Source organism: Sus scrofa, chromosome 17, assembly GCF_000003025.6.
Source record: "Sus scrofa isolate TJ Tabasco breed Duroc chromosome 17, Sscrofa11.1, whole genome shotgun sequence".
NCBI lineage: Eukaryota > Metazoa > Chordata > Mammalia > Artiodactyla > Suidae > Sus > Sus scrofa.
Window position 1 is genome coordinate 47,976,078 of NC_010459.5, and position 27,363 is coordinate 48,003,440.

A 27,363-nucleotide genomic window follows, 5' to 3' on the forward strand; every position below is an offset into this window, starting at 1 on the left:
GATCAGCACGAGCCTTTATTGGGGAAAAGCACCACTGCACACCCACTGCCCAAGCCCGGGGCTGTGTTTCCTATGCTCAGGGCAGCAGCAGGAGCAGAAACAGAGAAGAGAGGGCCAGGCAAGTCTCTGGAAGTGTCCAAAGCTCCAGGATATCATTTTTTCCCGGCTGCTCGGACGAGCCCCCAGGACACCAGGACAGCTAGGGCACCGGGATCTCTGCAAGATAAAGAAACACCGGGTCACAACTGGGCCTCCTGGCTCCAGATCCCCAACATGTTTTTTCTTCCTTTTACCCTGGAGTAGTTTGAAATGGGTTGCCCTCAAAAGCCTTCAATGGCTCCCTGCTTCCCAGGGACGATCCAGTCTAAACTGGTATTGAAGTTGTGGCTCAGGAGGTTACAAAACCGACTAGTAACCATGAGGATGTGGATTCAATCCCTGGCCTCGATCAATGGGTTAAGGATCCAGTGTTTCCATGAGCTGTGGTATAGGTCACAGATGAAGCTTGATCCGGCGTTGCTGTGGCTGTGGTGTAGGCCGGCAGCTGCAGCTCCAGTTAGATCCCTAGCCTGGGAACCTCCATATGCCACACCTGCAGCCCTACATAAATAAATAAATAAACTGGCATTGAAGACTTAGTGATCAGTCTTCTATTTCCTGTTACCAAAAAAAGCTTATCTGGAGTTCCCGTCGTGGCGCAGTGGTTAACGAATCCGACTAGGAACCATGAGGTTGCGGGTTTGGTCCCTGCCCTTGCTCAGTGGGTTAACGATCCGGCGTTGCCATGAGCTGTGGTGTAGGTTGCAGACGCGACTCGGATCCCGAGTTGCTGTGGCTCTGGCGTAGGCCGGTGGCTACAGCTCCGATTCGACCCCTAGCCTGGGAACCTCCATATGCCGCAGAAGCGGCCCAAAGAAATAGCAAAAAGACAAAAAAAAAAAAAAAAAAAAGAAAAGCTTATCTGTTCCCTTACCCGCTGGCTCACCGCCCCACCCCTGCTCCCCAAACATGCCACATACATTCCACCCTCTGTGCCTTTGCTGACAGTCACTAGACCACTTGTCCAGCAGGTTCCCTGTGCTACCCTCCTTGGTCACACCCTGCCTAGCCTTTAGGGCTCAGATCAAATCCTCCTTCTAACAGAAGGCCCTTTCCCAGGAGCCACGCCTACTCCGATGGGAGGGTCCTGGTCTGTGACCTACGATCTTTCTCCTCAACTAGACTCCAGGGCCAAAACTTTCCCCTTTTTTAGGGCCACCCCCCTCGGCATATGGAGGTTCCCAGGCTAGGGGTCGAATCAGAGCTGTAGCCACTGGCCGACACCACAGCCACCGCAACACGGGATCCAAGCCACGTCTGCAACCTACACCACAGCTCACGGCAACGCCGGATCGTTAACCCACTGAGCAAGGCCAGGGATCAAACCTGTGTCTTCAAGGATACCAGTCGGATTCGTTTTCACTGAGCCATGACGGGAGCTCTGCAAAAACTGTCTTGACTGTCTGGAGACCCCACCCAGCACCGAGGCCAGTGCTTTGCACAGAGCAGTTACACCCATTGTTACTGACATCCAGAGACGGTACTCACCAAATTCAGAATCAGACCTGACGGTCCCGTTGGGGTTCGGGGCCAGCTGGGTCAGCAGGACTGACAGGACACAGAAGCGGGAGCAGCCTGACTTGCAGCACTTTTCCCCGGCTTGGCAGTTCTCGTCTACCCAGCAGCTAACGATGCACGGGCCCACCAAAATGTTGGGACAGTCACCGCCCCGCCCTGTGGGGTAAACAGGCATGGGTATGGAGACAGGACGCTTGGCTCCATGAGTCCACGTTCCCATCTAGAATTCAGACCGGATGAATTAATCCCTGACTCTCAACCAAAGATCTGCTGGAAAACCTTGAAGCTGGAGGAGCTGAGTACCTGCACGGCCCGAGAAAGCATCTGGACTAATGCTTTCCAAACAGTGTCCCACAGGGGTGCCTCTAGGGGTGTCTTGGGGCTTGATACCTCTGTGAGTTTGAGGGTGGGGCTGGGTGGGGTGCACAAGGAGAAAGGCTCCCAGACCATCACCCCACCTGCTGCTATGCTTGGGCTTCCTACTAGCCCACACTGGCTTCCTCTGATCAAATCCTACTTCTAACAGAAAGACCTTCCCCAGGAGCCACGCCACTCTGACCACCTCTAGGCCCTTACTGCCTAGAAGGGGATTCTGGTCTGTGACATATGATCACAGGGGCCAACATGGGCAGGCCCCTCGGCCCTGGGAGGAGGGTTGCTTTGGCTTCAGGGGCTAGGAGGACTGGAAGGATGAAAACCCTGACTCTTCCCACAAAGAGAAAGAGAAGGCCACGGACAGCTCCCTCCCAAACCACCTCTGGGACCCAAGGAGCATTCGAGGATTTCTTCCCCAAAGAGCCGACATACCTCCCTTAATGTCTCCACGGCAGGCGTGGCCACAGCCAGTACTGCAGCATTTATGTCCCTGGGGACAGGACGCATCCCCATCACACAGCTCTTCACACGGTAGGGGGTCAGTAGGACATTCACCGCCAAACTCTGCCATAGAATCACAGCACTGGGGCCCAGAGGTGCTCAAGCCCGGCTCTTCCCATTGTCTTTATTGGGACTCTGAGCACAAATACATCTTCCATTGTGTCCCATGTGAATTTAATTCATATGTATGTTCAGAATGTACATATTTTTTTTCTTTTTTGGGGGGGTGTGCTTTTTATGGCTGCACCCATGGTGTATGAAAGTTCCCAGACTAGAGGCCGAATTGAAGCTGCAGCTGCTGGCCTACGCCACAGCCACAGCAACACCAGATCCTTAACCCACTGAGTGGGGCCAGGGATTGAACCCTCGTCCTCATGGATACTAGACAGGTTTGTTTCCACTGAACCACAATAGGAACTCCCAGAATGTACATATTTCTGTCCATACATATATTATATGCAATGCTGATCCTTCATATTCTATTTCTTTTTCTTCTTTCTTTATTTTTTTTGTCTTTTTCTAGGGCCACACCCGCAGCATATGGAGGTTCCCAGGCTAGGGGTCCAATTGGAGCTGCAGCTGCCGGCCTACACCACAGCCACAGCAATGCCAGATCCGAGCCGTGTCTGTGACCTACACCACAGCTCACGGCCATGCTGGATCCTTAACCCACTGGCCAAGGTCAGGGATCGAACCCGCAACCTCATGGTTCCTAGTCGGATTTGATAAGCACTGAGCCACAATGGGAACTCCTCTATTTCCTTTTTTAATGTTGGCCATAAAATACGAAATCAATTTTCAGACTCACAGTTTGAAAAGCACGGCTGAGGTCTAACACATCGTGGCAAACATCTTAGTCTCCACCCCCCATCACCCTCCCTCCTTGCTTACTGAGGTCAGCACCAACACAAGTAGCTGCTGGAATTCATGCCCTTGGGTAGCCCCCTCCCATGCTGTCCCCGGGCTTGACAGGGTGAATTGCTTTGACCGATAGGACATCAGCAAGGGTGGTGCAAGCCGAGGCTTGATCAACACTTGCAAAGTGGGGCTTGTCCCCTTAGAACCCTCCCACTTGGAAACCAGCCACCATGCTATAAAGCAGCTTGGGCTGGACTGCAGAGTGATGAGATGCCCCCAGAGAGAGAACTTGGAGGAGAAGGGGTCATGTGGACATTCCAGCCACAGTGGGCTTGCCACCAAGCTCCCGCCTGCATGAGGGACCTGAGCTATGCCCCTGGGTATAAGAACCTGCCTGGCCAAGCCCGGCCAACCCACACAACTCTGAGAAAGAGTGAACTGTTGTTGTGTTAAGCCCTACGTTTGGGGATGGTTTGTTATGGGACAATAGATAACTGAAACACTTGTTAATAGAACACCAGGCTTTTTCTGAGAGGCAATGAGCCCAGCCAGCTAAAATGATTTGCTTTCCCCATATCCCCTTATAACTAGCAGTGACCACAAATTAAGACATAAACTGGGACATTTTTTGCATTGTTGATTCATGGAATACACCTGTCCAACTGCCCTCCTGCTTCTTTCTTCTTCCAGTCCAAAGACAGACAGGGAATCAGAGCAGCCTTCTTTCCACCAGGAGGAAACCAGTAAGAGGACAAAGTCAAGAATTGCAAAGGAGAAAGAGAGAAATAGCCTCAGGGTGGCGCCACCATACCAGCCCTGGTGCTAACTTCAGGACCTCGATATGTGAGAAAGAAGAATCCTGTTGGGTTCATTTTTGGCTGCAGCACGTAGCCAAACACATTCGTGATGTGCCCTTTTTCGGCCCCTAGGAAGACAATGAAATTCAGGGAAGAGAAGGGGTTGGCCCCGAACTGCAGAGTGAGTCAGTGGCCAAGCAGGATCAAACGGCCTCTTGGTTTGCAATGAAGCACTCTTTCTACTACCCCATCCTTAAAACATGTGGGCCACAGGCCAGGTCCTCGGGATCAGGCACACCCAACAAGTCACATCCAAACCAAACCCACTCGCCACGATTCATTCCTCTCAGTGTTTAGTTCAAGTAAGTGGAGGAGAAAATGACAGAGCAATGAAAGGCTCTGTAGAAAACCACAGCAGGACTGGCCCACGGCCTCTGAGAAGGAACGTATACCTTCGATTGTACATGGCTGGCTCCAGGAAGTCCAGCATGTTGGATTCCAAGGAGAACACTCGCAGCTGTGTTCCAGGTTATTCTACTACTAAATAGAATAACCTGGCCCTCCTAGGATTTTCCTAAATAGCCCCTATTTCAAGTAGTTGACGCCACCGTTAGATGGTGTCACAACTATGTGTCTTCAGAAAATATGGTTACTGTAACCACCAGATTTATGTCCCCACCTCTTTGCCAAATACTAAAATCCATTTAACAAAGAACAAAGCCTTTTATCCCATAGTTGAGAAGGCTGGGAATAAAAAAAATCTCCGTGGTTGGGAGAAAAACCCGCAACAGAAACTTCTCATGGAGTTACACGTTGTCCCCTAGAGAACAGAGGCCTAGAGAACACGTCTCAGGTGTCACCATTTTGCTGTGCCCGATTCCGAAGTAACCAATGCCAGGAGCACTTGACCTTCTCACCCTCATCCCAGGACCAGGCACAGAGATCAAAGCTCTACTGCCCCCCAGACCTGGCTTCCCTGAGGCCCCTGAGGTTTGTCAACTATTCAAAGCCATGAAAGGACCCTTGGAGGAAAGGCTGAAGCCCGGAGGGTCAGAGCCCATCCCCTGGGACCAGTGCCCAGCAGGCTTACCCAGTCCGACCACCTGTCTGATGCTTGAATTCCTGCCAAACAATCCCTGACTCTCAGCTTGAACAGCTGGAATTAAAGGGGCCTCACTCTCTCCAAGGAAGGCCGTGCCATCCTTACATAAGCTAGACAGACTTAGGAATGAGAAATCTGTTTCCACTGGTCCTTTTCCTAGCCCCAGAGACCTGGCAAAAACATGGCTCGTGCCAATCCCTTTAGACATCCTTTGCCTTTCACTGTCTTGGCTTCAGCAGGCTAGATAAGCTCAGTTCCTCAAATCACACGGTTTCCTGTCACCTCACAGTTATCTTAGCAGGAATGAGACTAAGAAATAGGAACGATAGCCAGATAGCCATCCCTAGCCTCCAGATACACCCCAATGCCAAGATCTCAAGCTCTCACCAAAAAAGGAGACCTGTTGTGGTTCAATGGGTTAAGAACCCAATAGAATGTCCGTAAGGATGGGTGTTTGATCCCTGGCCTCACTCAGTGGGTTAAAGATCCGTGTTGCTGTGGCTGTGGCGCAGGCCAGCAGCTCCAGCTCCGATTTGATCCCAGACTTGGGAACTTCCATATCCTGCAAGCACGGCCATAAAAAGAAAAGAAAAGAATAAAGTAGAACAAGAAGCTGAAGCCTAGGAACTCCTCACACTTTGTCTTTACCGTTGCCCCAGTTCCAAACTTCCGCTAGGGAAGGACATGGCAGAAATGTGAAATTTCAAAACTTTTTAGGCCAAGAAGGTCCTTCTGAGCCCTCAAACCCACTTCCCTTCTCTTGTAAATAGACAGACAGACATGTAGAAATAGGAGGGACTGGTCACAGAATTGGGTCAAACCTAAGCCACAGCCACAGCAACATGGGATCCAAGCCTCGTCTTCGACCTACACCACAGCTCTTGGCAACGCGGGATCCTTAACCCACTGAGCAAGGCCAGGTATCAAACCCACGTGCTCTGGATACTGGCCACAGCGGGAACTCCCAGTCTAGTGCCCTTTAACCCACATCGTTATGATCCCCTCCGTTCCCACAAGGATCAAAGACAAATCAACGGTGACATTCAGCTCAATTCTGCCACAAAAGAAGATCGTGGTTGACTGTTTAAGAGGTTGGGGAAACTTATAAACCAGTGTGTCCAGAGCCCCCAGGACAACTCCTAGGTTCGGGCATTCACTAGGACTCACAGAGCTTGGCACACAGTTGTACGCATGGCCATGATTTATTACAGCCCCCAAACACAAAGCAGGAATTCCCGCTGTGGCACAATGGAATTGGCGGCGTCTCTGCAGCACCAGGATGAGGATTCAATTCCCCGGGGTAGGTTGCAACTGAGGCTCGGAAGTCATCCCTGGCTGCCCTTGACCTCCATATGCCAAGGAGCAGAAAAAAAAAAAAAAAATTCACAAAGCACAATCATCAGAGGGAAGAGGTCCATGAGGCAAAGTCCAAAGGAATCAGGCACAAGCTTCCAAGAGCCGTCTCCCAGGGGAGTCTCCCAGGATGCACTTTGTCCCTCCAGCACGGAGCTGTGACAACACGTGCCGAGTGCCCTGTACCAGGGAAGCTCATTAGTGACTCCAGGTTCTTCCTGGGGACTGGTCACATGGACACTCTCTGCCTGGCACGTACCACTCTTATTGGTTAGGGTGGTAGGAACCTTCTCAAAATCCAAATGCCCAGAAGCCAGCCAAGGTGATGTTGTGAGCAGGCCTTTCTGAGATCAATCTCAGGCCTGCTGTGGTAACTCTGCTGTACAACCAGCAGTGAGGTTTCAGGAAAAGGCGACCCCCCACACACAGGGAGCCCAGACCATCAGTCCATACAAAGGACATAATGCCCACACTGTAAGAAGCAAAACACGGGGGCCCGGGGGATGAAGGAGAGTCAACTTCCACACAATGGGAGGGGGCCATGCGGAAGCCAAAGGGGACAAGTCTTAGGCCATGGTCTGGATCTTCACTCCAGATCCTCCCTCTCTCAGAGTTGTCCCCTGCTCTGTACAGAGGACCGCTCTCACCCAGCACCCTTCTTAACACTTCCTCTTCCTCAGCACCCACTTCTGCTAACTTCTTTCCCCAGTCCAGTCAGCTCCACCTTCAAAAGTGCTACACGTCTGCCACTTTTCCACATCTGCTCTGTCACTGCCCTACCCTGGTCCCAGCCCTGCCTGCCACCAGGGCCCCTTAACTGGCCTGTCATCTACTGCCCTCCCCTGTCCATTCTTCACACATCAGCAGAGTGCTCTTTTTGGGTTTTGTTTTTTGTTTTTGTTTGTTTGTTTTGTTTTTGTTTTTGTTTTTGTCTGAAAAAAGAAATTACTGTTGTTTAGAAGCCACCTAGTCCATGGTACTCTGTTACACCAGCCCAAATGGACGGACACTGTGTTACCACCCTAGGAGATAAATATCCTTATCTCCATTTTAAGGATGATAAAAGTGAGGTTCAGAGAGATGAAAAAAACTTGCCCAGGAGCTCCCACTGTGGCTCAGTAGGTTAAGAACCTGGCTAGTATCCATGAGGATGCAGGTTTGATCCCTGGCCTCACTCAGCGGGTCAGGGATCTGGCATTGCAGTGAGCTGTGGTGTAGATCGCAGATGCAGCTCGGATCCTGTGTTGCTGTGGCGTAGGCCAGCAGCTGTAGCTCCAATTAGACCCCTAACCTGGGAACTTCCATATGCTGTGGGTGCAGCCCTAAAAAGACCAAAAAAAAAAAAAAAAAAAAAAGACAGAAAACCCTTGCCCAAGGCCACATAGTAAGAGAGCAGAGGAGCCAGGATTCAGACCCACCCACGCTAAGACCAGAACTGCCTCAGGGGAGCAGGTCCCAGGATGTGCCCTGTGCCCTCAGGCACCATGCCAACTGTCCACCTTACTTATCAAACAGACAGCACAGGCCTCAGTAAAGCTCTGGCAAATCAGGGCTAAAAGAAAGCAGAAAGTGTTCAGAGCCGGAAGGAGAAGAGCAGCCAGTCCTGCTGGGTGAGTGGCCCAGCCCTCCTCCCCAGGACTGGAGCCAGAGAAAAGTAATTAACTAATAACCCAGCAGCCAATATCACTTCCCACCAGATTAGGAACCCTCTGGACCAGGGGGCTCCAGGAGATCTCAGGGAGGTCCCTGTTCTAGCCTGCCTGGCTCAAAGGAAAGAGGAAGCCCTGCCTGGGCTGGCTGGCCAGGGCCCAGAACAGCTCACAGAGGTGCCTGGCCTGAGTGCCAGCCTCACCCTCAGCCCCAAGGCCATTCAGCCATCACCTTCAAACACTGGGAAGATTGTGCCAGGCCCCACGAGCTGACAGTGAGTAATCGCGTGAGACAGATTGCCAGGCTCTGGTTCCAGAGTTGGACCTCAAGAGTCCTGGCAAGGAGGACAGCCCTCTATTCTCCGTTATGGGCAGGCTGCCCAAGGGAGCTGCCGAAGCCAGCCACAGACAGAGGGGAAAGGGCCTGTGACCTGGGGAGGAGTGGCTGGAAGGAAAGCCCCTCCCATCTGAGAGCTGACGTGACCAAGGGAAGAGAAAATGATCCTGATTCTCCTGATAAAGGGGCTGGTTAGACACTGTATTCCTGGGAGTTCCCTAGTAGTCTAGTAGTTAGGATTCAGCACTTTCACCACTGTGGCCTTGGGTTACTCCCTGCTCTGGGAACTGAGATCCCACATCAAGCCACTGCACGCTGTGGCCAAAAACAAACAAAACTGTACTCCTGATGAAGGCCGCTCTAGGAGGCAAGGTGAAGGGAGCTAATGTTTTTGGTGCAATCACTGTGGAAAACAGTATGGAGATGCCTCAGAAAACTAAAAAATAGAACTACCATTTGATCCAGCAATCCCACTCCTGGGCATCTATCCAGAGAAAGCCATGACTCACAAAGACACATGTACTCCGATGTTCATTGCAGCACTATTTTTAATAGCCAAGACATGGAAACAACCTAAATGTCCATCAAAAAGAGGAGTGGATCAAGAAGATGTGGTACATACACACAATGGAATATTACTCAGCCATTAAAAGGAATGAAATAACAGCATTTTTAGCAACATGGATGGACCTAGAAATTATCATGCTAAGTGAAGTCAGCCAGAAAATGAGACACCAACATCAAATGCTTTCACTGACATGTGGAATCTGAAAAAAGGACAGAATGAACTTCTTTGCAGAACGGATACTGACTCACAGACTTTGAAAAACTTATGGTTTCCAAAGGAGAGAGGCTGGAGGGTGGGGGGATCGGCTGGGGGTTGCGGGATGAAAATGTTATGAAATTGGATTGTGATGATCATTGCACAACTATAAATGTAATAAATTCATTAATTTTTAAAAAAGGGAGCTAATGTTCCATAGGAGCTGAACACTGTACATACTCTGAATCATGACAACAACTTCTGAGGTTTCTCCTTCCTACTTTTACAGAGAAGGGAACTGAGGCTCAGAGAAGCAGACTTAACCAGGGACCCACAGGCCAGTGACTGGTGAGGCTCAGGGTTGAACCCAGGGCTCTGACCACCAAATCTAGGCCTTTTCACTGTAATATGCTGCCACACATGTACTCAGATGAGAGAATGGTTCCATTGCCTTTAAAAAACATGGAGTTCCCAGCGTGGCTCAGGAGAACTGTACCTGACTAGCATCCATGAAGATGCGAGTTCGATCCCTGGCCTCACTCAGTGGGTTAAAGGATCCAGGGTTGCCATGAGCTGTGGTATAGGTCCCAGATGCACCTTGGATCCTGCGTTGCTGTGGCTGTGGTGTAGGCCAGCAGATTTCAACCCCTAGCCTGGGAACCTCCATATGCTGTGGGTGTGGCCCTAAAAATAAAGAAAAAAAACTATAATGGAAAACACAGTGTAAGACCCCATTTGAGATAACAAAGAGACATTTCTTGGTGGCTCAGCAGGTTAAGGATCCAGTGCTGTCACTGCCGTGGCACAGGTTTGATCCCTGGCCCCAGAATCTTCGCATGCCACGGACATGACCCCCCCAAAAAATTTATTACTATGAAAATGTCAATTCTCCCAAAAAAAAAAAAAAGTCAGTGCTCCCTAAGTTAATTTATACATCCAACAACTCTCCAATAAAAGTAGCCTCAGTACTGGGGGGAGGAGGGGATATACAATATGATTATAAAATATATTTGGAAGTACAAACAAGCAAAAGTAGCCATGAAAATACTGAAACAAAAGAAAAATGAGAAGGGGCCAGCCAAGAGACACATCACCAATTTCTTTCTTTCTCTCTCTCTCTTTTTTTTTTTTTGGCGGCACTCAGCATGCAGAAGTTCCCAGGCCGGGGATCGAACCTGCACCACAGCTGTAACCAGAGCCACAGCGGTGACAATGGCAGATCCTTACCCCGCTGAGCCACTAGACGACTCCTAATGTATAATACCTTTGGGGACCCTCTCAAGGGAATCGAGGAGGAGGCAAGGAAGCGAGCAGAAAGTTCTGTCACTTCTACCTCCATCTTCTCAACTGGGCAGCCTTTTCTCCATCCCCACGACCCCCTTCCTAGGCTACCTGGATTAATTTTCTCCCTCCTTCGAACCGTATTGGCTTTCCTTCTGTTTCCCAAATGTGGCAAGATCCTTCTCAAGACCATGGCACTCGCTCTGGAATGTTCACCACACCCTTCACCTGGCTGACCTCAACCCCAGGTTGCGGGTTAAATGTCACTCTCTGAGCCTGGCCTTCCACGAGCACCCGATCTAAAGTGAGTCCCGAGTTATTCTCTCTCTCAGCCCCCTTTCATTTTATTTCGTGTCCTTACCATATTTGAAATACTATCCATATTTACATGCTTATTTGTTAAATCTCTTTCTCTCCCACTAGACTAGGAGTTCCATGCAGCCGGACATCCCCCAGAATATACCCAGAACCCATCCCTGGATCTGGCAACTAGTAAACAGTCAATATATGGTTGTTGAAGAAATGATGTATAAATGGAGACTTCAGTCATGGGGACTTTGTAAGGGGCAGAAGAAATCCATCTACCAGAGCCAGAACAACACAGGACACGTGTCCCACAGACGATGGCCGTCCCTGGGGAGATTCCGTTTTGCTCTCTTTACAGAACTTGGAGCTGAGATTTGAATAGAGAGCCCTACAAGTGACTATGGCAACTGGGAATTACCCAACAGCTTTCGAATCTGCCTATAAATAAAGGGATGCTGAGATTTCCCTTCTGGCAGCTTCCCCTGCCTGCCTAGACCACAGACCACAATTCATTACGGTTTGGGTATCCTTTGTACATGTGTGTATATATATATATATGTTTTAGAAAAGTTCTAAGAATATGGAAGGCACTTAATTATTGTTTTTCAAAGCAAAGTTAAAACCAAGAATAAGATGGCATGTGCCTGAGAAACAAGCAGGCCAAACAGAGGATGAGGCATGGAGTGGGGCTGCTTTACCAGTCCTTTTTTTTTTTTTTTTCTTTTTTGACGGCACCCATGGCATGCTGACACCACCAGATCCTTAACCCCCTAATCCACATGGGGACTCCTGAACAGTATTTTTTAAATAACTTTTTTCATTATAACTGGTTTACAGTGTTCTGTCAATTTTCTACTGCACAGCAAGGTGACCCAGTCACACATACATATATACCTTCTTTGTCTCACATTATCATGCTCCATCATAAGTGACTAGATATAGTTCCCAGTGCTACACAGCAGGATCTCATTGCTTACCCATTCCAAAGGCAATAGTTTGCATCCATTAACCCCAAATTCCCAGTCCATCCTGCTCCCTCCCCCTCCCCCTTTGCAACCACATGTCTGTTCTCCATGTCCATGAATTTCTTTTCTGTGGAAAGATTCGTTTGTGCTTTATATAAGATTCCAGATATAAGTGATATCATTTGGTATTTGTCTTTCTCTTTCTCACTTCACTGAGTATGAGAGCCACTAGTTCCATACATGCTGCTGCAAATGGCATTTTGTTCTTTTTTATGGCTGAGTAGTATGCCATTGGGTATATATACCATATCTTCTTAATCCATTCATCTGTCAATGGACATTTAGGTTGTTTCCATGTCTCGGCTATTGTAAAGAGAGCCACAATAAACATATGTGTGCATGTGTCTTTTTCCAGGAAAGTTTTGTCCAGATATATGCCCAAGAGTGGAATTTCTGGGTCATATGGTAATTCTATATATAGTTTTCTAAAGTACCTCCATACTGTTTTCCATAGTGGTTGTACCAGTTTATATTCCCACCAACAGTGCAGGAGGGTTCCCTTTTCTCCACACCCCCTCCAGCATTTGTTATTTGTGAACTTATTAATGATGGCCATTCTGACTGGTGTGAGGTGGTACCTCATAGAGGTTTTGATTTGCATTTCTCTAATAATCAGTGATGTTGAGCATTCTTTCATGTGCTTGTTAGCCATCTGTATATCTTCTTTGGAGAAATGTCTATACATGTCTTTTGCCCATTTTTCTTTTTTTTTTTTTTTTTTAGAGCTGAACCTGAGGCATATGGAGGCTCCCAGGCTAGGGGCCTAATCAGAGCTGTAGCCACCAGCCTATGCCAGAGCCGCAGCAACACCAGATCCTAGCCATATCTGTGATCTACACCACAGCTCATGGCAACACTGGATCCTTAACCCACTGAGCAAGGCCAGGGATCGAACCTGCAACCTCATGGTTCCTAGTCGGATTTCTTTCTGCTGCGCAATGACAGGAACTCCTGCCCATTTTTCAGTTGGGTTGTTGGCTTTTTTGCTGTTGAGTCATATAAGTTGTTTGTATATTTTAGAGATTAAGCCCTTGTCAGTTGCATCATTTGAAACTATTTTCTTCCATTTTGTAAGTTGTCTTTTTGTTTTGTTTTGTTTATAGTTTCCTTCACTGTGCAAAAGCTTGTCAGTTTGATTAGGTCCCATTGGTTTATATTTGCTTTTATTTCTGTTGCCTTGGGAGACTGACATGAGAAAACAATTGTAAGGCTGATGTCAGAGAATGTTTTGCCTATGTTCTCTTCTAGGAGTTTGATGGTGTCTTGTCTCACGTTTAAGCTTTAAGCCATTTTGAGTTTATTTTTGTGCATGGTGTGAGGGTGGGTTCCAGTTTCATTGATTTACCTGCAGCTGTGCAGTTTTTCCAGCACCACTTGCTGAAGAGACTTTTTCCAATTTTATATTCTGGCCTTCTTTGTCAAAGATTAATTGATGCTAAGTGTCTGGGTTTATTTCTGGGTTCTCTATTCTGTTCCTTTGGTCTGTATGTCTGTTTTGGTGACAGTACCACACTGTCTTAATTACTGTGGCTCTGTAATATTCCTTGAAGTCTGGAAGAGTTATGCCTCCTGCTTGGTTTTTGTTCCTCAGGATTGCTTTGGCAATTCTGAGTCTTCTGTGGTTCCATATACATTTTTGGATTGTTTGTTCTAGTTCTGTGAAAAATGTCATGGGTAATTTGATAGGGATTGCATTTAATCTGTAGATTGCTTTGGACAGTATGGCCATTTTTGCAATATTAATTTTTCCAATCCTGGAGCATGTAATATCTTTCCATTTCTTTGAATCCTCTTTAATTTCCTTGATTATTGTTTTATAGTTTTCAGCATATAAGTCTTTCACCTCCTTGGTGAGGTTTATTCCCAGGTATTTGATTTTTGGGGGTGCAATTTTAAAAGGTATTGTATTTTTGCATTCCTTTTCTAATATTTCATTCTTAGTGTACAGAAATGCGACTGATTTCTGAATGTTGATCTTATATCCTACTACTTTGCTGGATTTGTCAGTATTTCTTCATACTTGGACACATTTCATTAGTGATGAACCTTTTAAAATTGGATTGTTTCCCAGCTGTAGCTCCAATTAGACCCCTAGTCTGGGAACCTCCATATGCCATGGGTGCAGCACTAAAAAGCCAAAAAAAAAAAAAAATAGAATTGTTTCTTGGGGAGTTCTTGTTGTGGTGCAGTGGAAACAAATCTGACTAGTATCCATGAAGATGTGGGTTTGATCCCTGGCCTCGCTCAGTGGGTGGGGGATCTGGCGTTGCCATGAGCTGTGGTGTAGGTCACAGATGCTGCTCGGATCCCCAGTTGCAGTGGCTATGGCATATGCCGGCAGCTACAGCTCTGATTTGACCCCTAGCCTGGGGACTTCCAGATGCTGTGGGTATGGTCCTAAAATGAAAAAATTAAATTAAATTAAGTTAAATTAAATGGGATTGCTTCCTGAAGTTCCCTTGTGGCACGGTGGGTTAAGGATCTGGCACTGGCGCAGGTCTCAACTGTGGTGCCAGTTCAAACACTGGTCTGGGGATAAACATGCCATGGGTGTGCCCGCCCCCCCCAAAAAAGGGGGAAATAACCTCAATAAAGCTCAAAGACAATTCTTTAAAAAGGATTGTCTCCTAACAACCTTGGGACATTCTCCTTTCCTCTCTGCTGTAGGGAGGAAAAGCAAAAGAGTCACACACAAAAAGAGATAATGGAACCTGGTGGCACCCACTAGTATGGCAAAAGGGGAAATCAAAGGAAGGACACCCTGGGGTTCATTTAAGATTCTGGGCCCTGGTGCTAAAGCAAAGAGACCACAACAACAAGAACAGTAACACTCACACTGTGACACTTACTGATGTTCCTTGTGTGCCAGGAACCTCCCATTTGATCCTCACAACAAGTCTATGAGGTACAAACGATTATTCTCATTTAAAAACCTTAACCCCCTCAAAAAAAATAAAATAAAAAACTTAACCCTCGGAGTTCCTGCTGTGGCACAGTAAGTTAAGAATCCAACTGCAGCAGCTCGAGTTGCTGCAGAGGCATTGGTTCTATCCCCAGCTCGGTGCAGTGGGTTAAAGGATCCTGTGTTACCAAAGCTGCAACATAAGTTGCACCTGCCACTGGGATGCAATCCCTGGCCCAGGAATTTCCATATGCTGGGGGTGTGGCCATAAAAAGAAAAAAAATTTTTTTTAATTTTTAAATAAATAAATAGGAGTTCCTATGGTGGCTCAGCGGCAATGAACCCAACTAGTATCCATGAAGATGAGGGTTTGATCCCTCAGTGGATCAAGGATCTGGCGTTGCCATGAGCTGTGGTGTAGGCCGGCAGCTGCAGCTCCAATCCGAACCCTAGCCTGGGAATTTCCATCTACCTTGGGTGTGGCCCTAAAAAGACAAAATTAAATAAATAATCTCTGCAAGTACTTTCCCCTCCTCCCACATAGCGACTAACATGCACCCAGTACCACTCATGGACCAGCCGTTCTTCAGAGAGAGAGGTAGGGTGAGAGCCCTAGGAAAAAGCCAGAACCTCTAGTAAATCAGACCGGAAGTCCCATCTCCTCATTCAGAGAAGATAAAGCCAGGACGGGAAGTTCCCTGGTGGGTGGTTAAGGGTTAAAGATACAGTGTTGCTGCAGCTGTGGCACAGGTTGTAGCTCTGGCTTGGTTTCCATCCCAGCTCTGGTTTCTGCAGAGGCATGGGTTCTATCCCCAGCTCCGGTGCTGTGGGTTAAAGGATCCTGCATTGCTGAAACTGTGGCATAGGTTGCAGCTGCAACCGGGATTCAATCCCTGACCCAGGAACTTCCGCATGCCACAGGTGTGCCAAAAAAGAAAGAAAGGGAGGAATGAAGGAAGGAAGGAAGACCTATCCTGGCTGCTTCAAGAATCTATGCATCCAGTTCTGTCCTACAGAGAAGACCACCTCCCCGAATGAGGAGCCTCACTCTGGGAGGGGGCAGGGGATGACTGCTCCTCTAGTCATTTTCTGTTACTCGTAGCCAGGGATCCCAAATGATAGCTCACCATGTTCTCCTGCAGTCACCCAGGATGCCATGGACGGAAGAGCAAGAAGTGCTTTCAGGAGGAAGAGGCAGCTTGACATGATGGTGATGCGGAGAGTTGAGATGGGAACTCAGTTCAGGCCAGATGTGTACACCTTGCCCGAATATCAACCAAGGGAAGGGCAACTGGCCTGAACCCAGCCCCAAAGTCTTCCCTTTCGCAATAATCCCCAAGGATGTTTTCACCTGACAGGAAGAAAAGTGATTGGTTTCCAGCGTGTGGGAAAGTTCCTGGCACTACCCACAGACACATGTGATGGGAACTCTGCAATGTACACAACACCCCTGGACAACAATGAGGAATCAGTGGACAGACAGCTAGGGAAATGGAGGGATACCCATTGGATAAAGGATCAAAGAGGACCCTAAAGGGTTCTGGAGGGACACAGCTATAGCTGAAATGACAGAGGAAAGGACTAGAGACACGACTAAAGAAAATAACCAAAGCTAATAAAATGCATCATGGCTCCTGTCCAAACTAGCAACCTAGAAAACAGAGAATGGAATGGACTACTTAGAAACCATCCATTTATCAAAGTCCCAAAGTGGAAATGTCTGATTAAACAAATTTTTGTAATCTTAAAAAAAAAAGAAAAAAGAAACTATCCAAAAACTACAGAAAAGCAGTATTTGAGTTTGTTCCAAACTAATACAAAGGCACTGAAAACCTACATCTTGGTCCCTCTAACTCACACAAGCCATTCATGGACTGTATGACCAAGAGAACAGCTGCTATGACTCAAATAGTAGTCTCGACCATTTATACTCCCTTTCCTTATCTATCCTGCTTATGACTTTGGTCAGCCATGATACCTAACAATGTCCACTGGCATTGCTTAGCCCCATAAAGTTAAAGAGCAGGGAACATTCAAGGCTCAAGGCAAAAACCTCAACAGGGCCAAAGAGTTTGGTGCCAGGAAGTTGCCTTATTGTTTTAAGATCGATACTGGAGGAGTTCCCATCGTGGCTCAGTGGAAATGAATCTGACTAGCATCCATGAGGATGCAGGTTTGATCCCTGGCATCGCTCAGTGGCTTAAGGATCTGGCGTTGCTGTGAACTGTGGTGTAGGTCACAAACAAGGCTCAGATCTGGCATTGCTGTGGCTGTGGTGTAGGCCAGCGGCAACAGCTCCAATTCGACCCCTAACTTGAGAACCTCCAAATGTCATGGGTTCGGCCCTAAAAAGCAAAAAAAAAAAAAAAAAAAGGCTGATACTGGAGCAAGGAGATGATTGATATTTGTTGATGATCCAATATGTGCTTTATATACCTTATTTATTTCTCACAATTTTTTTTTTTTTGGCCACACCCATGGCATGGGGGAAGTTCCTGGGCTAGGAATGGAACCTGCACCACAGCGGTAACCAGAACTGCGGCAATGGCAATGCCAGATCCTTAACCCACTGAACCACCATGGAACTCCTCCTCACAATCATCTTATAAACGTAAGAAAACTAGTTTAGAGGCAAAATTGCCCAAGGTCATTAAGTTAAGTGGCGGTTGCTAGAATTTGATAGTAGTAATGACAGCATTGTTTGAGGGTTTACTAGTGTCACAGTTCCAAATACTTTACATGAATTAATACACTTCATCCTCACTGCAACCCTATGAGTGACCTACCAATGGGGAAACTGAGGCCCAGAAGTAGATGTGGGTCACAGCTAATAAGTGGTAGGACAAAGGAAACAGTCCAATTCCATAGTCAGTGTTCTTAATCATATTATAGTGGATTTAAATTCAGATCTTTCTAATTGCAGAACTTACACTTTCAGAGTTCCCTGGTGGCTCAGTGGGTTAAGGACCAGGCATTGTCACTGCTGTGGCAAGGGCCCAAGAACTCCTGCCTGCCACCGGCATGGGCCAAGACAACAAAATAAAAGCAAAAACAAAAAAACAAAAAAATTCATACACTTCCTACTACCCCACATTATGACCTGATAAAAGTAACTCATTCATAAGTAGATCCAATTCTATTCAGGGACTTCTTACGTCTAATGCAGAGCTAAGGCTCTGGGGAACTCCACAGCTGTTAAACCCCTGCATGCCCAGCTCATCCTAGAATCACCCGTCTGGGGAGAGGAGCCCAGAATCTTCCTTCAGATGCCCTCAGACGCCAAGAGGCAACCCCTGGGAGAGAATGGTGGGTGTTGAGGTGAGAGCCAGACCCCCTCCCTCTTGTTGGGTTTCGGGGTCCTCGCATTAGGCCCATTCAATTCCAGCTGTGTCCCGGGCATATTAAAATCTAGTTTTCGAAGACAACTGCTGGTGCAACGATACCAAACGTTCCCCTCCGCTCCTTAACCCCAGCCGGTGGAAACCTTCTCCCCTCCTCCTGCCTCGCACTTCTCCAAGGGCCTTGGACCGGCCACAGAACGATCCTTGACTGAAGTGCACATCCGAGGCGCGGCCGCTCCCTGGAGGAAGCCCAGCCACCCAAACTGCCCCTGAGCGTCGGGTACCTGAGGAGACGCAGCGGTTCGGTTCCCCTGGTAACCCCGCCGCTCGCCGCGTCCCGCTTCCGGGGCGGTGGGCGGCGCGCTCCAATGACGTCACGGGGCCACTTTCCGGCCGGTGGCAGAGTTGGGCTGGAGTTGTGGGGGCCGGGGGCGCCATGGGGGCCACTGGCGACGCCGAGCAGCCGCGGGGACCCGGCGGGGCAGAGCGGGGCGGCCCCGAGCTGGGAGACGCGGGCGCAGCGGGGCAGCTGGTTCTCACGGTGAGGGCGCCATCGGGGAGGCCCCGGCGGGGCCTGGGCTCGGGCCGGGCAGGGCCTCGGGCTCCCGGGACCCTTGCCCGCGGGCGAGAGAACGCGGCGGCTGGGGCTGCTGAGGGAGTTGGCCCTGTCGCTGTCCGACGACCGGGCTTCATTCAAATTCTGGTGCTGCCCTCCTAGCTAGGTGACGTGGGCCGGCCCTGTCAAGCCCCTGAGCTGCAGTTTCCTCTTCTCGAAAGGAAAGGTGCCTTGTAAAGTTGTGGGGAGGGACATAAATGAGGATAAAGCGCCTCGCATATCATCAGGCACAGAGTGGGCTCTCGGTAAACACTAGTTCCCTTACTCCAGACGTTCCTGGAAAAGTGCGGTTGGGACTTTTCCTCGGTTCCTCTTCCCTAGCCGGGCTTTCCAACCACTGCCCTTCCCCCTCCCCCAAGGTGGGAGCCGCGATGAAAGCGCCTGAGAAGCGGGGATGTCTAGGTTTAACTTAACACCCACCCTCCACCTCCACCCCAGTGTCACCGACCTCGGTGACCTCTGCTCCCTTGGTCCCCCACAGAACCCTTGGAACATAATGATAAAGCACCGGCAGGTGCAGCGAAGGGGCCGCCGCTCACAGATGACAACAAGGTAAGGCTGACCCTGGGTGGGACTTCCCTTCCAGGCTGTGGCTTGGAAGGCCGCTTTTGGTTCCCCACTGGACCAAGCTGAGAAGAGATCATTGACCAGTAGAAAGAGGAGATTCAGGTTCTGTAACTATATGTGTGACCTTAAACAAGTCACTTCCTCCTCTGAACTTGTGCACAGGAGGGAGGCAGGTTGATTAAGCAATGCCCAGGATCCCTCACATTCACTGGTTCTGTGTTTGAAGGCTCCAGGAGGCAGAATAGCATGGAAGTTAGGAAAAATGTGGGGCTAATAGTTTCCATCTCAGAGTAGGGGAGAGAGCACAGGATGAGTCTTTGGGATGCTGGCTATATATATATATATATATATTTCTTCACCTGTTCACTAAAACAAAGCGTATAGACTTTTTCTGTATTTTTTTTTTAAGGGCCGCACCTGTAGCATATGGAAGTTCCCATGCTACGCCACAGCCACAGCAACACCAGATCCAAGCCACGTCTGCAACCTACACCACAGCTCGTGGCAACGCCAGATCCTTAACCCCACTGAGCGAGGCCAGGGATCTAACCCGCATCCTCATGGACACCAGTTGAGTTCATTACCGCTGAGCCACAATAGGAACTTCTCTGTGTTCGTATTATACTCTATAGAACACTTTTAAATGCCTACTTCATAGTGTTTTGAGAATGAAATAAAGTTCTGCATCTCTGTGGTTTGCCCAGAACCTGGGCACATAGCTAGTTTTCAGTAAAATTATCTCTTACTGTTGTTAAAGGATCTTGTGCAACTAATTGGCTGGGTAGACTAGCAAAGGATGTGTTTGGGACATGCCTCCTGACTGTGTCTCCCTCCTGAATGCAGCTTCACAGATCCTGCCATCTCCATGGATCTCCTCCGAGCTGTTCTGCAGCCTAGTATCAATGAGGAGATCCAGACTGTCTTCAACAAGTACATGAAGGTGAGAAGGACACAAAGTAATAGGAGTGAAGACTCAAGGGCCGTTCCTTTCCTGCAGGCCAATCTCCCTGGCTCTTTCTGGTACATGCAGATATCTAAAATGTTCCAATTCTGAACCCCCAAGAACATGTTTCCTCTTTGGGGGTAATTTGAATACCTCTTTTTGTTACCGAACCAAATTTGAGTCCACCCACCCGCATGCAGTAAAGCCAAATCTACTGACACCAGGTTGTGGTGAAGGAAAGTGCAGCTTTTCTCTCAGGTCACTAAGCAAGGAGTTCGGGGACAGCTAGTACTCAAAACAGTGCAGAGCTTTTTTTTTCTTTTTAGGGCCACACCTGCAGCATATGCAAGTTTCCAGGCTAGGGGTCAAATCAGAGCAGCAACTGCTGAGCTATATGCTACAGCTCACGGCAGTGCTGGATCTTTAAACTGATGAGCAAAGCCAGGAATGGAACCCACATCCTCATGGATACTAGTCGGGTTCTTAACCCACTTAGCCACAACGGAAACTCCACTGCAAAGCACTTTTAAAAGCCGGGTGAGACCAAAGAAATAGCAACAATAACAACAACAACAAAAAAGACAAAAGACAAAAAAAAAAAAAAAAAAAAAAAGGGAGTTCCCGTCGTGGCGCAGTGGTTAACTAATCCGACTAGGAACCATGAGGTTGCGGGTTCGATCCCTGCCCTTGCTCAGTGGGTTAACGATCCGGCGTTGCCGTGAGCTGTGGTGTAGGTTGCAGATGCGGCTCGGATCCCGCGTTGCTGTGGCTCTGGTGTAGGCCGGTGGCTACAGCTCCGATTCAACCCCTAGCCTGGGAACCTCCATATGCCGCGGGAGCGGCCCAAGAAATAGCAACAATAACAACAACAACAAAAAAGACAAAAGACAAAAAAAAAAAAAAAAAAAAAAAAAAAGCCGGGTGAGGGAGAAACTTCCCAGGGTTGGTGATCAGCTTGTGCACAATTCTCTGATTGGTTGATGGTGAGGTAACAGGGCTGTGTCACAGGGGTTCACCGTCATCAATCCTTAGGCTTCAGGAGGCCAGAGGGCCAAGTGTCATGACCATCAAGTAGTTCGTTTCTTCCACTTGGTGGTGGTTTTGTGGTTTTAGCTTCTGTAAAACAACTCAGGAAATGCGCCTCAGGTGCTGTTATCTAGGTGCTTCACAGAGGAGCTAAGGCGGCGGATATAGGGGAGGATTCTGCTCCAGGAAGGCCCCGTAGAGTCCTGCTGGGTTACATTTTGCCAAACTATTGTGAGGATGAAATGACTTAAGTGTAATGTGCTCGGCACTGTGCCTGGAATGCATGTATTTTTGTTACTTGTTTAATAATGTCATCATTATTACTGCTTAAAATTCTTTTCAACATCTGTCAATGAATTTCTACATGGCTCTACCTGAATGGCCTATGGATGCTTCAAACCCAGCATATTCAGAACTGAACTCTTTTATCTTCCTAAACCTCTTCTTCTTGTGTTTATTCATTCATTTAAGAGGTATTTACTGAGCACCTACTATAATGCAGGCAGTATTCTAGGCCCTTAGGGATGTAGCAGGGAACAGAATGCACAGTATCCCTGCCAGAGAGAAGGAGAAGAGAGTGACCCGCGGGGAACAGGGTGCTGTTTCACAGATTGTGGCTAGGAAAGCCCTCTGCTAAGAGGACATTTGAGCAGAGACGTGGACAAAGTGAGGAAAGAACGATCCCTACAGATACCTGTGGGAAAAGCAGTCCAGGCAGAGGGGACAAGGGCAAAGGACCTGAGGCAGGAGCATGCCTGTCACATTCAAAGCAAAAGAGTGGCCAGTGTGGCTGGAACCGACTGAGCCAGGTTTGATGATCAAACAGGTGGTAATGGGCTCACTCAGGCAGAACCTTTGAAGCCATGGTGAGGACTTCAGGCTTTAATATCAGTAAAATAGAAGCTCTTGGAGAGTTCTGAGCAGAGCTTATGATCTGAACATTTTGATATGTTCAGATCTAACTGTTGTATAGAGAATAGGCTTCAGAAGGACCACTTCGGAGGCTCGAGATGGTAGTGGCTTGTGTGTTACCTGTAAAGATGTTGGAAAGAGTCAGATCTTGTATGTGTTTTAAAGGTAACAACAGGATTTGCTAGTGATTCAGATGTGCTGGCTAAACAGGAAAGAGAAGTCAGCGACTCCCAAGTTGTTTGCCAGGGGCAATTGTAAAAATAGAATGGCCATTGACTTGATATGAGGAAGACGGGAACAAGCAGGGGAGATCAGGAGCGCAGTGTCAGACACGTTTGAATGGGACCATCATTCACTCAGAAACCGGAGACCAGCAGCTCTGCCCTCTCCTCCATCTTCCATATCCTGTCCTGGGGTCCTGTACGTTCTACCCCACAATCTGTCCAGCGCACCCTCCCGTTCCTTGTCTCTGCCTTGATTCAGGCCTTCATTATTTCTTATTCAGGCTCCCACTATAATCCCTAACTGCCTCTGTTCTTTCCCTTTCTCAACCCACCCTGCATACAGCTGCCAGTGGTCTCTAAAATGTAAGCTGCATGGTGTCACTTTTTTTTTTTTTTTTTTTTTTTTTTTTTAAGCTTTTCAGGCCCACACCTGCAGCATACGGAGGTTTGCAGGCTAGGGGTTGAATCAGAACTATAGCTGACAGCCTACGCCACAGCCACCACAACTCAAGATCTGAGGAAGGCCAGGGATCAAACCTGAGTCCTCATGGATACTAGTTGGGTTCGTTTCCACTGAGCCACAGCAAGAACTCCCCCACTCCCCCTTTTAAAATCCCTCCACAACTTTCCATTTTATTCTGGGTGATGTCCAAATTCCTTAACATGGGGGAGTTCCTGCTATGGTACAGCAGGTTAAGGATCCGGAATTGTCTCTGCAATGGCGCAGGTTCAGTCCCCTGCCTGGGAACTTCCATGTGCCATGGGTGGGGCCAAAAATACAAATTCCTTAACATGGCATATATGCCCCTCTGTGGCCAACCCCTAACCACATCCCCTTCCACACCCTTATTATTCCTACCCCTGATTTCTGCATGTCCCAGAATGCACCTTATATTCTCATACCTCTGCACCCTTTTTTTTTTTTTTTTTTTTTTATCAGCCACACCTGTGGCATATGGAAGTTTCCTGGCTAGGGCTCAGATCGGAGCTGCAGCTGCCAGCCTATACCGCAGCCCCAGCAACACCAGTTTGCGGCAATGCCAGATCCTTAACCCACTAAGTGAGGCCAAGGATACCATGTTAAGTTCTCAACTCCATGAGCCACAATGGGAACTTCCCTCTGCACCTTTACATATGCAGAAACGAGAGGTTAAGCCACTAGGAGCAGGCTAGACCAGGATTTGGTCCAGGGTTGTCTACCTCTGAAGCCCTTTCCCTGTTGCTTGTGCCAATAGTGAATGCCATGATTCGGGAACTTTCTCTCCTGGACAACTGCTGTATAAAACACAGTTTGTGACTTCACATAGCCTGTGAAGATACCTCCTTGCTAGACTTGTTTTTAGACAAGATACAAATGGCTTGATTACATCACAGTTTCAGATAAGTCCACACTCTTTTTTTTTTTTTTTCCTTAGTGTAAGTACACACTCTTGATTGACCTCATTGGATAACTTTGTTTAACGATGTTCCCAGATATCAGCTACCCATTTTCTTTAAAACGTTTAGAGTAATAACTTCTAGAAGTAGCTGCTCTTATCCAAATCAGTGCTAACTTTATTGATTACTCCCGTTATTACTAAATGCATGTCTCCCCCACTTTGTTTTTCTTTTTGGCCACGGCTCTGGCAAGTGGACATTCCTGGGCCTGAAATTGAACCCATGCCATAGTGGTGACAGTGTTGGATCCTTAACCACTTGACCACCAGGGAACTCTAATGCATACCCCTTTTTAAAAATTTCTAGTATAGTTTAGAAAATGGATTGAATCCTGTTGCATAGCACTGGGAACTATATCTGGTCACTTGTGATGGAGGATGACGGAGGATAATGTGAGAAAAAGAATATGTGTATGTGTGACTGGGTCACTTTGCTGTACAGTAGAAAATTGACAGAACACTGTAAACCAACTATAATGGAAAAAATAAAAATAATTAAAAAATAGAAAAAAGAAAATGAATTGATAGATGGATAAATGGGATGACTGAATGGATATGTGATAGCAAATGTAGCAAAATGTTATAGACTCTAGGTGGTAGGTTTTATTCATTGATTGAATAAAAGTCAAAACCATGGAGTTCCTGTCGTGGCTCAGCAGAAACGAATCTGACTAGCATCCATGAGGACACAGATTTGATCCCTGGCCTTGCTCAGTGGGTTCAGGATCCGGCGTTGCCCTGAGCTGAGGTGTAGGTTGCAGACGAGCCTCGGATCTGGCGTTGCTGTGGCTGTGGTATAGGCCAGCAGCTACAGCTCTGATTCGACCCCTAGCCTGGGAACCTCCATATGCCTCAGTGCAGCTCTAAAAAGACCAAAAAAAAGAAAAAAAGTCACTAAGACTCAGCTCCTTCAAATACCAAACTGTAAACTGTGACCATATAGTCTCCTATATTTATCTGCGTGTGTTCTTGCACACATGTTTAAAAAGACAGGATCATTTTGCACATAACTGTTCTGCAATTCAGTTTTTTCATTTAGCAGTATATTTTGGTCCTGTTTCCAGGTCAGTACATAATAGCTTACCCTGATTCTTTTGTAAACAGTTGCAGAGTAATCTCTTATATGGCCATACCACAATTTAATTAGCTAGTCCCTAAAACATTTGGATTGTTTGTAGTTTTTCTCTAATACAAACAATGCTACACCAAACACTTTTGTATATCTTTGTTCACCTGTGAGAGTATTTCTGGGGGATTGATTTCTGAGGGTGGACTTGGTGGGTAAAAGGGGAAACATTTTTCCTTCAAGAACTTTCTCTCCAGAAGTTTTGTGCCACTTTGCATTTCTGCCAGTAGTCTGTGAGAATTCTGTATTTATGACTGGATTTCATTCTCATAGGCAGAGGTAGCTTATGCTCACCTCTACATATTCATTGCACTGCCCACTTCATAGCTGGTTGTAAATTATCCAGATTATTTTAACTGACTTTCACTTAGTCAGTAGTCAACACTGAACACCAGTATTTTGTTTTTTATTTTGGAGTCAGACTCATCTGATCGTTCCATTTAATTTGGCCTGCACAGTTTGAAGTCTCTAATCTGGTGCTTTCACACTCTTCTCCTTGGTTTGATGCTACAGCAAAGGCATTTGACCTTGCTGAATATAAAATGCCTACTTCCCCATAGTTGTCTCCTACAGGAGGAGCATTGGCAGTAGGTTCCAGAATTTTCCTCCTTGCCGGAGAGAACTGAGACTTTCTTCTAGAGACATAGACTCTCACTATAAATGTGTTTCCGGTGTCTTGCTTTGGGGCCTCACCTTGTCCCTTGGCGTCTTCAGGCTCAGGCTCTCCCTCTTACTCAGTGGAGGAACTGTCTTCCCTTCCCAGGCGGCTGGGGCTGCCGATAGCCTGGGCCCCTGGCCAAGTCTCACTCCTCGCAGTCTACAGATGTTTCTCGCAGATTGGGGGAAGTCAGAATTCAATTAGGCTCTTCTACCCTCTGGGTCTTTTCTGGCCTCTCTGACCTGTTCATCTCAGGCATTGGCATTCTGTTTTTTTTCTTCTACAGAAATAAAACATGTACATTTAATAATTGAGAGGTTATAGATAAGCAAAAAAAAAAAGAGGAAACAATCATTGTATCACTGCTTTTACTCTAGTTTTCTTACAGCTCTTTTGTCTCTGTGTTTGCTTTTTTTTTTTTTCTTTTTTTGTCTTTTGTCTTTTTATCTTTTGTCTTTGTTGTTGTTGTTGTTGTTGTTGTTGTTGTTGTTGTTGTTGTTGCTATTTCTTGGGCCGCTCCCGCAGCATATGGAGGTTCCCAGGCTAGGGGTTGAATCGGAGCTGTAGCCACCGGCCTACGCCAGAGCCACAGCAACGCGGGATCCGAGCCGCCTCTGCAACCTACACCACAGCTCACGGCAACGCCGGATCGTTAACCCACTGAGCAAGGGCAGTGATCGAACCCGCAACCTCATGGTTCCTAATCGGATTCGTTAACCACTGCGCCACGACGGGAACTCCTCTTTTGTCTTTTTAGAGCCACATCCATGGCATATGGAGGTTCCCAGGCTAGGGGTCTAATCAGAGCTGTAGCTGCCGGCCTACGTCAGAGCTACAGCAACAGGGGATCCGAGCCACATCTGCAACCTACACCACAGCTCATGGAACACCGGATCCTTAACCCACTGAGCGAGGCCAGGGATCGAACCCTCAATGGTTTCTAGTCTGATTCGTTTCCGCTGTGCCATGACGGGAACTCCATAATGGTCACTAAATCTTTTAATTGCTATTTCACTTAAGTAGACTCACACTATCTCAATTTTTTTTTTTTTTTTTTTTTTTTTTTGCTTTTTAGGGCCACAGTCTTGGCATATGGAGGTTCCTAGGCTGGGGTCCAGTCGGAGCTACAGCTGCTGGTCTATACCACAGCCACCGCAACAACAAATACGAGCCTCATCTGCAACCTACACCACAGCTCACAGCAACCCTGGATTCCTAACCCACTAAGCAAAGCCAGGGGTCGAACCCGAAACCTCGTGGTTCTTAGTCAGATTGTTTCTGCTGCACCACGATGGGAACTCCCCAAACTATTTTTAACTTGCTTCCCTTCACCTGGCAGTATAAGTAGAGGAGTTCCTGCTGTGGCACAACAGGATCAGTGGCATCTCTGGAGTGCTGCGGCACAGGTTCAATCCTAGGCCCAGTGGGTTAAGGATCCAGCTTCGGCATAGGGCACTCCTGTGGCTCGGGTCTGATCCCTGGCCCAGGAACTCCGTATGCCTTGGGGCGGCCGAAAAAGAAAAGGAAAGAGAGAGAAGATAGAGTGGGGAAGTAGAGCCTGGGATGTGACTCTGAGTCTGGCTGATCTCACAGCCGTGCTCATAATCACGTTTCCCTCTTTATGAGGATAAACTCATATTCTGCTTTA

General features: G+C 47.7%; 2 protein-coding genes and 1 long non-coding RNA gene across 7 annotated transcripts in view; 2 read left to right on the forward strand and 1 right to left on the reverse strand.

Annotated features, from left to right (window-relative positions):
- WFDC3 (WAP four-disulfide core domain 3) lies at nt 1-18,667 on the reverse strand. Of its 5 annotated transcripts, none has more exons than XM_005672974.2 (5): nt 18,492-18,565; nt 15,994-16,217; nt 2,425-2,556; nt 1,588-1,773; nt 1-216 (listed from the first exon to the last, which is right to left on the reverse strand). In XM_005672974.2, the coding sequence occupies exons 2-5, from the start codon at nt 16,070-16,072 to the stop codon at nt 200-202; spliced, it is 414 nt and encodes a 137-aa protein (XP_005673031.1). In that variant the 5' UTR covers nt 16,073-16,217; nt 18,492-18,565; the 3' UTR covers nt 1-199. The 5 variants fall into 5 exon arrangements, with proteins under 5 accessions (XP_005673031.1, XP_001928820.2, XP_003134522.1 ...); XM_001928785.4 differs by having other exon boundaries at nt 2,425-2,628; XM_003134474.3 differs by lacking the exon at nt 2,425-2,556.
- On the forward strand, nt 10,750-11,430 carry LOC110257454. The gene is made up of 2 exons (XR_002340062.1): nt 10,750-10,937; nt 11,057-11,430. It is a non-coding gene; the product is annotated as an uncharacterized LOC110257454 (long non-coding RNA).
- The window catches only part of DNTTIP1 (deoxynucleotidyltransferase terminal interacting protein 1), a 22,911-nt gene continuing 14,128 nt past the window's right edge, over nt 18,581-27,363 (forward strand). Inside the window, exons 1-3 of the mRNA XM_001928813.6 lie at nt 18,581-18,748; nt 19,305-19,375; nt 20,234-20,330. Of these exons, the coding sequence (XP_001928848.1) occupies nt 18,644-18,748; nt 19,305-19,375; nt 20,234-20,330 (273 nt within the window). The 5' untranslated portion in view covers nt 18,581-18,643. The remainder of the gene's footprint in view (nt 18,749-19,304; nt 19,376-20,233; nt 20,331-27,363) is intronic.

Excerpts from the sequence above, each read along its gene's own strand:
- WFDC3 (XM_005672974.2), bottom strand. The coding sequence starts at position 16,072 with ATGTCAAGCTGCCTCTTCCTCCTGAAAGCACTTCTTGCTCTTCCGTCC. Across the intron at positions 2,557-15,993 it reads GGTGACTGCAGGAGAACATG|AGTTTGGCGGTGAATGTCCT; the intron begins GTGAGCTATCAT and ends ATTCTATGGCAG. Across the intron at positions 1,774-2,424 it reads CCGTGGAGACATTAAGGGAG|GGCGGGGCGGTGACTGTCCC; the intron begins GTATGTCGGCTC and ends TTTACCCCACAG.